Source organism: Rhagoletis zephyria, unplaced genomic scaffold (genome assembly GCF_001687245.7).
Source record: "Rhagoletis zephyria isolate East Lansing unplaced genomic scaffold, Rhagoletis_zephyria_1.1 Rzeph_scaffold_05736, whole genome shotgun sequence".
Lineage (NCBI taxonomy): Eukaryota > Metazoa > Arthropoda > Insecta > Diptera > Tephritidae > Rhagoletis > Rhagoletis zephyria.
Genome location: NW_016162819.1, coordinates 25,609 through 40,344, shown reverse-complemented (window position 1 = coordinate 40,344; position 14,736 = coordinate 25,609). Strand labels below are relative to the sequence as shown.

The window sequence follows — 14,736 nt, the reverse complement described above, 5'->3', positions numbered from 1 at the left end:
ACCTTTTGATTATTTTCTTTTGTGTGATGAAATCAGTTTTCATCGATGAACCAGCTAAGATTCAAAACTGGAAGCCAACAGTACTCGTGTTATTCGCGAGATACCGAATGGACCGGACCGGCTCCAGCATAGTCGCGCCCAACATTTTGATGGCATTATTTTTAATAAGTAAATATCAGAAATTGTTCTTTCGAATAATAATAAAGATTCCCACATCCACCTCTGTTTTAAGTGTTTTATTTAAAATAAAAAAAAGGTCTAGATGGATCACCCTATATATAGCTTCACATTAAAACATTATCTGGGTTATAATATTATGTTTTAAATGGTCAATTTAAAAAAATTATCAAAATCTCTATTCTCTATTATCTTATCAAAAAGCTGTTGGAAGTCAGTTACGACAAAAAAGCAAACACGTCAGATTGGCGATAACAGCGTTTCAGCTAAGAGTTTACCACCTAAAGTTAAAAATCCTCGCTATTAAATAATGCGAGTGCAGAAAGGGAAAACGAATCGTCCACAATCGTAGAACATAAAAACCAAAAATATTAATTGACTCAATCTTTGTTGTTGTTGTAGCAGCATACAAATTCCCCAAAGACTTTTTGGGGAGTGTTGCTGGAGTGACAGTCCTTGGGCAGATATAAATCTGGGTCGTTCCGGTTACGTAGACCCGACTGTCGTGGGAACGTGACACACGTGACTCAATCTTTCGTCAGCAGCGCTGATCGGTTATAAATCGACATCGTTGCGGTAACTCTCTTTAAGATTATTGAGCCAGGTTTGTGAAGTTCAGAGTGTGAACCAACTATAGTATCCAATAGTATTTTGCCATTGAAACTGAAAGAAACAGAGCGATTTGTAAAGCAACTACTTGCGGCCGCCGAGCTGAGCGATCATGGTTATATGTTGTTGATGTTGAAACAGCATAAAGATTTTTCAAACAGTGGTCCTTTAGATCAGCTATAGATCCGAATGTCATGGGAACGTTAATACCACCCCTCGGGAGGCGTTCGACTACTGGTTCTAACAACACCCCACAAAAACCGTGTTATGAAAAGCTTCTAAAAAACATTTACCGTTCGTAGGCAAAATAAAACCTCTCGTTGACAGTGCAAAACAAAAGATGAGTCAATCCGATAGGTGGCGCAGGAGTCGAGATATTTGAAACCCCGTATTTATAGTCCGATTTGGTTCATATTACGGAAGTTGCGAATGTCACATTTTTCACATTCGCGAATGTGAATTTTCGAAATGCGAATGTTAGGAATAACATTAAAAAAGCTATAATGAATTTAAGTCATCGTTTTTATTACTAAAATTTTTTGTAAATTATTAGAACATGGAATGAGTGCTTACACTATACAGTGTTTTAATCTAGTAGTCAAAGTTCAAAGGGGCACATTATATTTCAAAAAAAGTAATTTCGATGCATTTTCATTGCTCACTTGGAACGCTGGCGGGTGGAGCGCTCAAATATATGCGGGCCAGATCTGCAAATTTGTAGTATTTTAGTTTAGTTTTCCACCAATCGGGATGATTTTCACCGAGATAAGCTCGTTTTACTTTCAGAAAAGCCTTTAATTGAGCACGTGTTTTAATGTCTCCAGAATCTACATCCCAGCCTTCGCTTTCGCTGGAGGAATATAAAATTATTTATAGACTTTTAGCAGTACTTGTTGAAGGCCCATCAAATTGCTTAACCGTTTAGCACCTGAAGCTAAAAGCCGATTATTTTCTGCTTTAAAAATATTTGTTTTAACTATTAATTTATTTCTTTAGAAAATTTCCGCTGCACTGCACATTGATATAATCTATATTTACTGTAGGTCGTAGGATCGTAATGACTCCTTTAGGAAATAAATTACCCCATTACCTGGAATTGCAAGAGTACTTTAGTATTTACAATTGCTCAAGGGAATTGTAAAAGTAATTGAGAAACTGAAAGTTCATTCACCAAAGTAATGTGGAATTTTTTTGTAATCAAAGATTAAAATCGAAACCACACATTGGATATCTTCTATCTATATTTATGTATATGTAGTATATATAAAAATGTTGTGTTCGTTTGAACGAATGTGTGTTTGAATAATTTTTTTTAATTGTTCGGTATAATACCGGGATTTTTTTTTTTTTAATTTTAAACTCAATTAAATTGATAAAATTAAAGAAATATAGCAAATTGGGTATTAGTTTAGGTCAAGTGATAGTGCAATAATGAAATATGTATGAAATAAGAGCAGGAAAAATTACTCATACGCCATATCGTACATGACCGTACTCATACATGGCGTATGAGTAACATTTTGTATCCCAGTAGATAATTTCAGGAGTTACAAGCCCTTCCGGAAGGCATACCTGAGAGTCAAGAGGTCTTCCACTCCACATTCGTTTCTCCTTTCTTTTTTGTATGGAGTGCACAAATTGAAGAGCTTCTTCGTGCGCTTCCAATGGAAGGCCTCACAGCGCGACTTTTATAGGACGTACTTCAGTCCTTTTGGAGTTCTTTTAAAGTTATTCTTTAATTTATAAAAATTATACATATTTGAAGTATTTGTATGTGTTATTGCAACTTAAAATGTTTATCGAAACTCATTTATAATGTTGAATAATATAAATTAATGCATTCGCGTAAATTGCAAATTCTAAATTCTAGAAGGCATGCCAGGAAGCACTTTTTTCAGCCGTTCTTGGGTAAGCTTCTTAGAATGGCTTTACCTAACAAGGCTTACCTAAATTATCTGCTGAGATGTTATACTTTGAATTTTTGTCATTCGCAATGCAAACTTAAAATGAAAGTACCTTTAGCAAATGACCTTATCTGAAAAAACGGTATACAGATCCGTAACCTACTACCCAAAATTAATTTTACATGTCTCGGCGTTTTTCCTGTAATTTTAGCGCCATAGCAATGCAATATATTTATAAAACCGGACTCTATCCACATTTGTAAAGCAGGATATCAGTAAGAGTACTCCAAAGGCACCAGAAGGCACGCCATTTTGGGTAGCATTTGGGGTACCATAATATACACAATTAAGTCAGTGCATTTTTATAGATACGCAGGGATTAGTCCAAGAGAGCAGCAGTGCCCGAAGCAGCAACAGTCCGGTCTGTTCTTAACCGAAGGGCGAGCATGAAAGTATGCGGGCGGGTCTCATCTGCCGCGAAGCACATTCGCGGTAGGATCTGGAAAATTTAACGGTTACCCTATAAACTCGTTATTCAGCCTTTTTAAAGTCCAATTAGTAATATTACTTGGGTATAAGTTATTTATTCAAGGCAGTTAGAAATTCAACAGTTAACTTTTTTTCATAAATATTTCGGTACTTTTTAAATAACTTTGAGGAATTGAAGAAAATTACATTAGTAGCACGTAATTTATTTGAATTAAAAACCGTAACTCCTTGTAATGGATTAAAAAAAAAAAAAGAATTATATTTGAAGTTACTTCTAAGAAATTGAGAAATTAATCAATACCTTTGCTGTGAACTGAAGGAATTGAATCCTAATTACAATTGCTGAGGAATGTAATTGGAATGTAATTGCATTTACCCAGCTCTGACTTTAGCCGCTACAACAACAATTGAAGCCAGTTGTGTTTCTTGCTTAAAAACTACTTGTGGGTTAAAAGTTCCCTACGATAAAATTTAAGTTAACTGAGTTAATCTTTTGAATCCGTTCATTGGAATTCTTAAATTTGTAGCTAAAATCTTTAGGAATTTGAAAAAAAAAAAAATAAAAATAGATGAGAAAAAGACTCCTTGGTTAAACCTTATCCAAGCATCCCGTGTGGTATACCTTTAGCCTGTTCCAGGTACTTCAGGATTTGCTGGAATTTACGTGATTTTACAGAAAGCTGTTCATGTACAAGGTTTATTAAAGCAGATTTTCCTATAAATCCTGGAATACTGAAGTACAGAGAACAGGCTTAATAATTGGCGCCGGCCAAGGTATTGTTTAAGAACCTTCCCAACAAGTTACATACAGAAGCAGTTGTCTTCGACAGTAGATGCTAATCCAAACTCTACTATGTATGTTCATACATATAAGATTCCTCAACTACGTATTTACCTATACCTGCTTCCCTACTACATATCTGTGACACCTGCCGCCACTAGCTCTAGCACTAACCAACCATATAAATACGTTCATTATTTCCATTTACACATTCCTACATACATATGTTTGTATGTATATACAAAGTATGTAAAAATTCGAGCACGCATTCATTACTAACAATAAATAGACATAACCATCTATGTTCTGGCATGGCATGCCAAAATCGAGCGATTAATCGTAATAAAAAATACGCATTCGCATAGGGAAAAACAACAATAAAGCAGCCAACAAAGAGGAAAAAATTACATCACGACGCTAAAATTTTAGGTTAGGTACGACGTTGCTAACAGCTGAGCAGGCAGCCAGCTATAGATCGCGGGGCTGCTACAAGACCAAAGAAAATCGATTGAGTCTGCAGTGACCAAGTTTTCCGTTTAGAAATTTAATAATTGAGATGTACTTGACAAAAAACTTACTTTAACCGAATCCAATGGATACATAACACAATGTTCCAGCACGCCCGCAAGTGCACCGGCCGTCATGTTGATGCTCACGCTGGTCGTTGGCAATGATTCGTAGTCGTCCACGTTCATGGTGCTTGTTGTATAAAATCACAAGAAACGCAATATGTAAACTACACGGCAATCTATAGTAAAATTTTAACGATAGTTTGCTTCTAATGTTGCTATTTAATAGCCTGCGATGCAGAATTTTGGCTGTAAACAAACTGCTTTTACAACGAATAAAGGCAAAACTTGCCTCCGCTGAATAGTGGTTATGCAGATCCCAAACGCTGTCTTCCGATTTCTGCGCGTCACTAAAACTTCGCAATGTGTTTTTCACTCTTTACCGACCGAAAGCCGATGCTGTCGCCTTGCCTTGTCCGCTCTTCCAATCATCAACGAGGTGCAATTGTCACTTGCTTTGACTGTTGCTTGCTTCCCGATTTTCTCTCGGCGGGAGCTATTGTTTCTTTTGCTTTGGCGGTTAGTTTCCTCCACGTTTTCCACTTTCTTACTTTCCACGATATCGGTTGCTTACTTTTCCGCAATTGATAACAGCTACATAAATTAAAATAAGAACAGTGTACCAATTTCGCCGCTACATAGTTATATTTTCGCAGCCATTTAGAGTTTGAACAAGTTAACTAATATGTCTTTACCTGCTCGTATGACCTGAATTCCAAATACTTTGCAACTAGTAGTCAAAGCTTCGTGACCAAATCCAAAATAGTCTATGCCAAAAACAATGTACCAAGCTGGTTTGCGCACCACCGTTCCTTTGCTAACAATTTTTCAACGATTAAATAAATTCTTCATGCAATTAGATTATAAACATATATGACAACCGCACTGGTTCGATGCCCTATCAAACGCACGCCCAATTTAATTTTACACTTGGAAAGGCGATATAACTCGCTTTTCCTTAATCTTTTAAATTTCTTTTCACGTGAATTTTGTTTTTTTTTTTTATTGTCAAAGCGTCCGAATTTGAGGTGATGCCACTTTTTAGCTGTGTTTTAATACCACATTTCGCACCTAGATGTCGCCAACTTTCTTTTAGTTTCGTTCCTCAACTGTTCTGCTGGATAAACCTTTGAAACTGTCAAAAACCAAAAAGTACCGGAGCGCTTTTAAGATGAAAACTGGTAAAACTGTCATATACAGTTCAGGCTAGGAATGTTCGATATTTAAGAAATTATCGATATCACGAATCGATTTAATTCATTGCATGTAAAATCGATATGGCGATATATCGGGCTGAACCATATCGATATCGGAAAAATCGATGTCGAAAATCCTACTCCCAATTGAATAGAATAATAGACCTGCCTATCAACTCACCTAATTGTGTTATTTCCATCTTGTATATTTACTGAGGATTAAAACGGCATGTCGGTCGACTCAAGTGGTTTGTCAAACTTAAAAGCTAAATAAATCACACAAGCTGCTGAATAAACCTACTTTAATATTTTCCCATACACTTTTTTGTAGATCAAAAATAAATTTCAACTTAAATATCGGTATTGCGGGTAAAGTATCGATGTCTTCGATATATCGACCTTGGAATATCGATTCAAAAAATCGATTATCGTGCCATGAAATATCGATATTCAGAATAATCGATACGATATCGAACATTCCTACTTCAGGCCCCATTTTTTGATTACATATCTGTTTTTCATCATTTGGCGATTTACTAAATTATACGCAAATACACAAGCAAATTAATAGAAGATCACCGATCAAAGTAGATTTCCTAAAATAATTATAACCTCGTTTAAAGTACGAAACCGCGTATCAAAAAAATGCGAAACCGCGTATGTGAGGTTGCATAAATTATTTTCTAGAGAGTAAAAATACTCCAATTTCAAAATGGTTATCTTTTTTATAAAGCAATCGCATTTCTGGCTAATATATTTCAGGACGAATGGATACTTTTATCGGTCAAAATTTCCTCTTTTCTATCAATTGACACAGGCCCTGACCTGAAAAATTTGTTAAAAATGCTAAAATGCGCACGAAACAACCACAAAATGTCTAATCCTAATATATTTGAATTGTTCATATCAGGAGAATACATTAATTACAAGTATCTATTTTATTAAGGCTGTATTTCTTTATTCATTCTGAACGTTTGGAATAAACTTTTTTGTTTACTTATTCTTTAGAACGTTCCTGATGATATGTTAACGTATATTTCAAACGCATTCTGTTTATTCCGGCTGTGAAATAGGATTATCCGGAATGTATAAAGAAACGAAAATGATTCAACATTTTCCAAATCTTGTACAAATTCGGCAAAAATCGCGTCACACGGCAACACTCGATTGGTATGACAGCACTTGCAGCAAAAATGAAAATTGCTAGTGCAGCACGAGCAAGTTGAAATTGTTACCGATTTGCGTAATTTCAGTTGCAGTTACACCTTTCAATTTTTATTTTCGAAAGTGATTTCTGCAAATCTGCAAAAAGGACTTTCGGCTGTTTACACGGGAAAATAGACTTTCGATTTCGCATTCTGACAGCAAAATGCGTAGAAAAAGCGCTTGAATTGCCACGTTTAACGGTAGCTGGGAGCAACTGGGTGTGGCGTCACAATATTGGTTACTAACAGGTCTAATCTGCGCTGGTAACAACAATTTTTTAACCAGTAAATACAAAAGTAGATAAGACCGAAAGAAGAGGTAGTCCACCAATCATCGAAAAAGTACGCACAAAAATATACGTATCTACTTTTAGGTACAACTTTTCGGCAAATAGGTACAATATGAAAATTGAATATTCATCACTAGGGCGAAAAAAATATTGTTACGTCAGCGAAAGGGTGGATGCTGTCAAATCGACAAAGAGCTTATTAGCGGTCCGCGGAAGGCGCCACCTTTGTTTCGCTGCACTTCCACTTTACTTAAAATTTACTCCATTTTTTCACTCATGTTCCACCCCTCTTAAGCCCGTTTCTTTTTACATTTAACCAACGGGTTTCAGTAAAAAATTAAAAGTGTAGGAAAATCCCACCACTAAAAAGAAATTCACTCACAAAAATGAAGCAATACAGTAATTTCGTTATTTTTTTATATAAGGACGTAGAACTTGGAGAATGTAGAAGCACTTTTTTCTTCTGTGCCAATTGGAAATGCCAAGTGAGTCCAAGCCCTTCTACACTTGGTCTCTCCATCGCAGTGGGGGCCTCCCTCTGCTTCTGCTACCCCCAGCTGACCACGTCCATGTCCTTGTAAAGCTCATACAGCTCATCGTCGCCAACGCGCAAAGGCCCGTAAATCTTCCGCAAAATCTTTCTCTCCAATACTGCAAGAGCCACCTCATTGGATGTTGTCATTGTTCATGCTTCTGCTGGAGAGAGGACTTTAATTCTGAATTGCCTACTCATTCCATAGTAGCATTTGTTGGCAAGGGTGATTCTCCATTGAATTTCGGTGGTGACATTACTATCGGTGTTAATGCTGGTTCCCCAGTAAACTAAATTCTCTACTTTCTCGAAATTATGTATAACTGCCAACAGTGACGTGGGTGCCAAGGCGCGAATGCGCTGAATATTTGTTTGTTGACAGGCGATACTTCGGCTTGTCTTCGCTAACTACCAGACCCAATCGCCTTGCTCCCTTATCCAAATTGGAAATTCGCGGTTCTTGCTACCGATGATGTCAATGTCATCGGCGTACGCCAGTAATTGCAATCTCTTGTAGAAAATTGTTTCTGAGCGATTCAGCTCTGCAGCTCTTATTATCTTCTCCAACCAGATTAAAGAAATCACATGAAACAGAGTCACGCTGTCTGAAGCCCCGTTTGGTAGCAAACGGCTCGGAGAGGGGTTTCCCAATTCTGGAGTTGGTGGTATTTTTCAATGTCATTTTACAAAGCCGTATCAATTTCGCGCTGATGTAAAATTCCGACATTGCGGCGTATAGGCAATTCCTTTTAGTGCTGTGAGAAGTGGCTGTGAAGTCGACAAGCAGGTGGTGAGTGTCGATACTTCTCTCGCGGGTCTTTTCTAAGATTTGGCGTTTTCTAAGATTTGGCGTATGGTGGATTTGCAGCGTCTAAAGCCACACTGATAAGGCGCAATCAGTTTGTTGGCGGTGAGCTTCAGTCTTTCACACAATACGCTCGATAAGACTTTATAATCTATGTTTAGTAGACTGATCCGGCGGTAGATGGCGCGAATGGCGGGATCGACTTTCTAGTGAATTGGGCAGAGCACACTTAAATTCCTGTACATGCACCTTATCAGCTCCTCGCCGCGGTACTTGAATAGCTCAGCTGGTTCGACTTGGTTTCTGGTTTTTCGAACTGGAAACAGCTACGTAGCTTGATGGATATTTTTATGCTTGAACCTAGTACTGCATACTACGATGTTTGGGTACCAGCGAAGTCGATCCGTCTTAGTCCATTATCGGACGTTTCGTCGTGGAGGCTGGATTTTCTGAAGGTGCACCATGGTGGTTCCAAAGATCTCTTCCCTGACCACCCTGACATTGAAGTCGCCAAGCACGATTTTGATATCATGGCGGAGGTAGCGCCCATGGAAGTTATCCTTGGACACTTTGTCTTTTTTCTTTGGTCGGAGCATGGGCACATTTGATCGAGATGTTGAGGAACTCCGCTTTGATGCGTTCACCGAGGTATTTTCTGAGATATGGCGTTTTCGAATTGGCTACCGAGATCTTTCGATCTTTCACTTAGCCATCGATATACACTGTCATTCGGGTATCCCAGAAATCGCTCAATAAAGTTATGAGAGTGTTACATGACATTTGTTACACTTTCAAACAAAAAAATCTCGCATTTGATTTACTAGTGCTGAATATTTAAGGGAAAAGTGATAATAAGATAAATTTGAAAATATTTATTTTAATTTTACCCTTATACGGCGATTTTAATGGAAACTTTTAGTTGAAAGCAACAATCGCCTGGCCTTTCAACTAATCGCTTCCAGTGAAATTAGCGTCTAGCCCACTTTTGATTCAACTAAGCGCCTCTAAAACTGCCATGAAAATCGCTTCATGTGAACACCGTTTTAGTTAAGGTTTACTGCATTGTCTACGCACTAATTTTGATGATTGAATTTGTGACCTGGATATACATACATATATTGACAGATGGTTTACGGGGACGTGAATTTACGATGTTTACAGGTTTTATGAGAAATGTAGGTGTTGAACTTCATACAAACTGCTGAAACAATGGAGTTCTACTCTAATGCCGAATTTCAACTAGGCATTAAAATTACAAAAAATGTATGCCATTTAAAAAATTGTCATCTAATGCCTAGTGGAGATTCAATATAAGTATCTTGAATAAAATAATTTAAAAATCGTAAAAATTTTGAATTTATAAAGTGCATAGAATTGGGCTGTTAGTTAAAAAGGCGTTCACAAGTGAAATAACATTAATTCAAAAATAGTCTTTATTTTTTTATGTAACAACATATTTATGTACGTTTTACAAGACTTTGTGTTTTTTATATACTTAAATAAATTCCTTTAAAATACATTAAAAAAGGGAGGTAAGAACTTTATATGGTGTTGAAGTAAATAATGATTAAGTAAGAATGGTACATTAAATTTAATTTGCTAAATGAGGTATTTCTTTACACATCTCAAAGCACCGCCAAAGAAATCCGATGCAAAGTTAATAAGTATGTATTTACGAATGTAATCGGAATTCAACAGAGTATACACATTTACTTTTAATAAGATGCAACTGAATTTAGATAAATAGGCGTATTTTCAAACATACACAGCTATAATTGTTTACATAAAAATGTATGCATTTATAGAATGTAGTTAATAAAAGATTAAATGCCCAAGACTTTTTGTAATCTTTCTTCTTCAAACGAAGTTTCACAACTATCAGCGCTAACCATATAGAAACTAAATGGAATTTACATACATACATACATACATTTGTATGCATGCAAGTATGTAATATGTATGTAAGTATTATTGTCCTTTCGAAATGCAAAATCACTTAAGAGAGTTTCAAATAAGCTAAGCTCTAAGTTTACAAGCCTTTGTTGAACCAGACTTCAGTAAGCTCGGGATTCAGTTTTTTAATATTTTTCTGCACATCCTCTTCCAATTTGCCCACCTGAAAGTACATAGAAAGTGAATTTGTGTTACAGAATAGAGTTAAAAGCGAGTTAAACCAACCCCAATCGAAGCACGTTGGCTGAAGAATGCACATCCCAGCGGAGTGGCGAATATCAAAACGAAGCCACAGAAAAGGGTTTGAATGGGTGCACTGGCCTTGGGGAAGCGTTTGAGGAGACCACGTTTTTCCAAGGATGAAATCAGCAAGGGCGTTAGCACTATTAAAAGATGGAAAATAAGTGTGCATTTGTAACTTGTAATTTAAGAAATATGTATGTACATTAGGGCCAATAAATTTTTTTTTACTATGCGCGTATATCAGAAGGATTCTATGTGCAATTCTAAGCAAATTTGCCGAAGTACCCATGGCATGGGTGTAAAATCAATTTGAAGTTAGCCAAATTGCAAAAATGGGTTCAGAAGAAAATGTGAAAATTTTCACTTTTGCGCCCTCTGTTGGAAGCTTTAAGATAAGTGCAGAAATGGATTTCTCTTACAAAAAAAGCCTCTTATAGCATGTTTTATACAAAATTTAAGCACTCCTTTACGACACTACAGCAAAATGCTAAGAAATCTATTTTCGCTATTTGGCAACTTCAAATTTGCTTAGAATTCCACGTAGAATTCGTCTGTGATAGTCGCAAAAATCTCGCATACAAACTGCCCCGCCCTAATGTACATACATACATATGTAAGCATATAAAACTTACCCATTCCCGGTGCAGCCATAGCAATTCGACTAGCCACCACTGCAGTGATGCCGGCAGCAGCCGCTTTCTTCGACACACCCAATTCGTTGTTCTTTTCATCCAGCAAAGTAACGCCGTTTTTCAATTCCCTTAAAAATTCAATAGAAATTACTGTATAAATACAATATTTCGTCCCCTCAATATAACAATAGCGTATGTGCTCATACGCCATTATTTTTTTATTGCATATTTAGAACCTCCATCATTGATTCTATGTCTGGTCAAAATTTCGTCAAATTCTACTTCCACAAAGTGGGTCAAAATGTCATTGGAAAAAATTGTGTATAATTTCTTGTTCAAAAATTTCCTTCAAACAAAAAAAAAAACAAAAACTTTAAACTCGATTTTCTCAAAACCCAAAAAAAATTATACGCTATTGTTATATTCAGGGGACAATTTGTACTTTATTCAGAATAAGTATTGGAAAATATTTACTGCAATCTCATCATCGGCACATTAATGCAATTTGCTGCGGCTACCGCTGCCAATGGCACCAGGCGACCAATTAATGGATTCAAGTTCTGAAACATTAAAAATAGTGTTGAGTAATGAATAAAAAAAAAAAAAAAAAAAAAATTGTTATACTAAATTAAAATAAGGTAAAAAATTAACAAAATTAAGACATATTAGAATACAATACATAAAATTTAATAAAACGTTATAAGTACATAAAAAAAAAATAAAAATATATACTGCATAAAAAGTGTCTATAAATAAAAGACATCATACGAATTATGGTTTTTTTAAGTTTATTTTTACATTACAAATTTAGACGATCCTACACTAAGTGATTTTGAGAATCTGCTATTTAGTTCTGAACAGTGGCGGATACAAAGTTTTGGTTGAGGGGAGGTAAGGTCAGACTAATTAGACATCTAACATAATTCACCGAGCTATATTCTCATGTAAATAGATAGCCGAGCTTCGAATAATATGAAGTAAGGCGTTTTGTTATAGAATTTGATTGAGTGCAAAGTGATTTTGTTTTATTTCTAGGCAGCCCCATTTTTTCAAGGTATGTAAATATATTTTATAGGACCGCTAAAACCCCCAGAATATGCATTGGGTGACCAATAAAAAATCTTTAGTATTAAAAAATTGTTAAATAAACAAATGGATATGAATATTGGAAGTCTCCTGAAGAGAACCAGGGTCTTGCGATTGATTGATATAGATTTTCAGGAATTCTAAACCATTTCAACGAAAAGTGTTTTTTCCCCATAAAATTGAATTGAATTTGAACTTTGAATTTGGTAGCTTTAATTTTTTAAAGTGGAATTTTAATTTAAGTGGTCATAAGGCCAATCCAAAATTCCATAGATGTGAAAGAGGCCATAAGTGAAATTCAAAAATCAATTGACATTGTGATCATTTCTACCGGGTGTTGTGCCTATAGGCATTCTCCTCATATTTTGTATTTCTCAAGCTCTATAACCGACATGTCACTTGGCAGGCATAAAATTCGCTACCGCTACTTGATCTTTAGCGTTCGTCAAATAGAACTAGCCCTATGTATGTATATATTTTTTGTTTTCTGCTCTTCCTATGGTTGCGTTTATTACTTTCGTTTTTATGTAATTTATGGACCAATCTCAAAATTAAACAAGTAGACTTGAAAAAAATAATGTATGTAATATTAGTTTTATATCACATTTTCATGATTTTCTTTTGATATTCAGCCTTTTCATGAGTTTCATTTTCCCAGCACCGCTTCACTTTTCACTTTTGGTGTGCATGTATTTACTATGGGCGTATGAATAATTTTCGGGTGGTTTTTTTGTTTTTCGTTCGAAACTCAGGATAAGGCAGGTTGTAATATTCTTTTCAATAATTTGCCTTTTTCTGATAAAGCTTTTTTTGTGAAACTATACTATCTGATTGATAAATGTGTAACGAAGTGATTATAAGATAGGTGGACAATTCTCGTTTGAGGTTAATTATTCATTTTAAAGTAAATTTTACTTTTGCAGTCCTATATCTGGGAGATTTATAAAAATCGGGAAACTAAATATGAAAAATGAAATATGTTAAATATCAAACATCAATGGATTTCCGAAATTTATACGTATGTACATATACATAAAAGTGATTCCCATACAGTCAAATGGTCATTATGTTATACATTTTATAGTGGTACAAAAATTTAATCGTCATATGTCACCTAAAAATATTTTAAGCAGTTATAAAATTTATGCTAATAATTAACCAGTTAGTCAAATAGCAACCGCTCTAATAACAATATTTTATTTTTTATTTTTATAAAACTGTCACTATTCGAATAATTTCGGTGAGACTGGATAAAAAGTGAAAAACTTTGATGAAACTTTGTTTATTTTTAACCAACTTTATAAAAAGGAGAAGGTTATCAATTCGTCAGAATATTATTATTTTTTTTATGTATGTTACCGCATAACTTTGGACCACATAAACCGATTTCTATAATTCTTTTTTAAAGGAAAGGTGTTTCCTCACAGGTGGACGTGATTCGGTTTAAATCCGATTTTTGTATAATGAGGAAATTAACGATAATCTTAAATTTTGTTTTTTGCTTAAAAATTACTTGTTTTAATTTCTGTACAAAGTTTTAAACCTAGATTTCTATGGGTTTTCTTATCTATGTATGTATTTATATAAAAAAAAATATTAAAATTGATAAATAGTCAAAACTTGTCGATACGTGGGTGTCGTATAGTTATGATAAGCACTATTTAAATAGTATGTAGTATCGGCGGCTTCCTCTGCAGGGTTCTATATATCTTCCTCTCAATCGCCAATTTGTCTACTCACCTTCACTAGCCTGTTGAGGGAGAGTGCTGTGGTCAGGGCGCCACCAGTTGCCAATACATACGAAGTAAGCAATTGTCTGGAAGAGAAACATTAAAAGCCATAATACAAATATATGTACACATGTACATACATACATATTGCTAATTTACTAAAAAACCGTCACAAGTCAAAAAGGGAACTTTTGAGCTACTTTTGTATCTACTTTTAAGTATCTACTCGTTGTATGCATTATGTATTCTTTATATAAGGGTATTCACCCCAAACTCGTAAATGCCTCGTAACCGCACAAACCTCGTAAATAAGCGTTTTCCATACAAAGTTAAGGCCGGTTGTTCAATGTCTGGTTATCATACTTGCCGGTTAAACATCATTATCGGCGTCTTGGATTTGTATTCAACCAGAGCTTCTACCTCCAATTAGTGTAATTAGACATTGAACAACCGGCCCTAAGTACGTTTACGAGGTTTATGTGGTTACGAGGCATTTAGATGAATTGCTCTAGGTCTTAAAATTTCTGCTAAAATC

The 14,736-nt window shown here is 35.4% G+C and overlaps 1 protein-coding gene across 2 annotated transcripts in view; it reads right to left on the bottom strand.

Annotated features, from left to right (window-relative positions):
• Nucleotides 1–10,534: 10,534 nt before the first annotated feature.
• Nucleotides 10,535–14,736, bottom strand: part of Sfxn1-3 (Sideroflexin-1-3) — a 16,706-nt gene continuing 12,504 nt past the window's right edge. For both annotated transcript variants that reach the window (XM_017628098.1, XM_017628099.1), the window contains exons 4-8: nucleotides 14,212–14,287; nucleotides 11,860–11,945; nucleotides 11,386–11,513; nucleotides 10,736–10,893; nucleotides 10,535–10,673 (exon numbers count right to left, since the gene is read on the bottom strand). In XM_017628098.1, coding sequence (XP_017483587.1) covers nucleotides 10,587–10,673; nucleotides 10,736–10,893; nucleotides 11,386–11,513; nucleotides 11,860–11,945; nucleotides 14,212–14,287 — 535 coding nt within the window. In that variant the 3' untranslated portion in view covers nucleotides 10,535–10,586. The remainder of the gene's footprint in view (nucleotides 10,674–10,735; nucleotides 10,894–11,385; nucleotides 11,514–11,859; nucleotides 11,946–14,211; nucleotides 14,288–14,736) is intronic.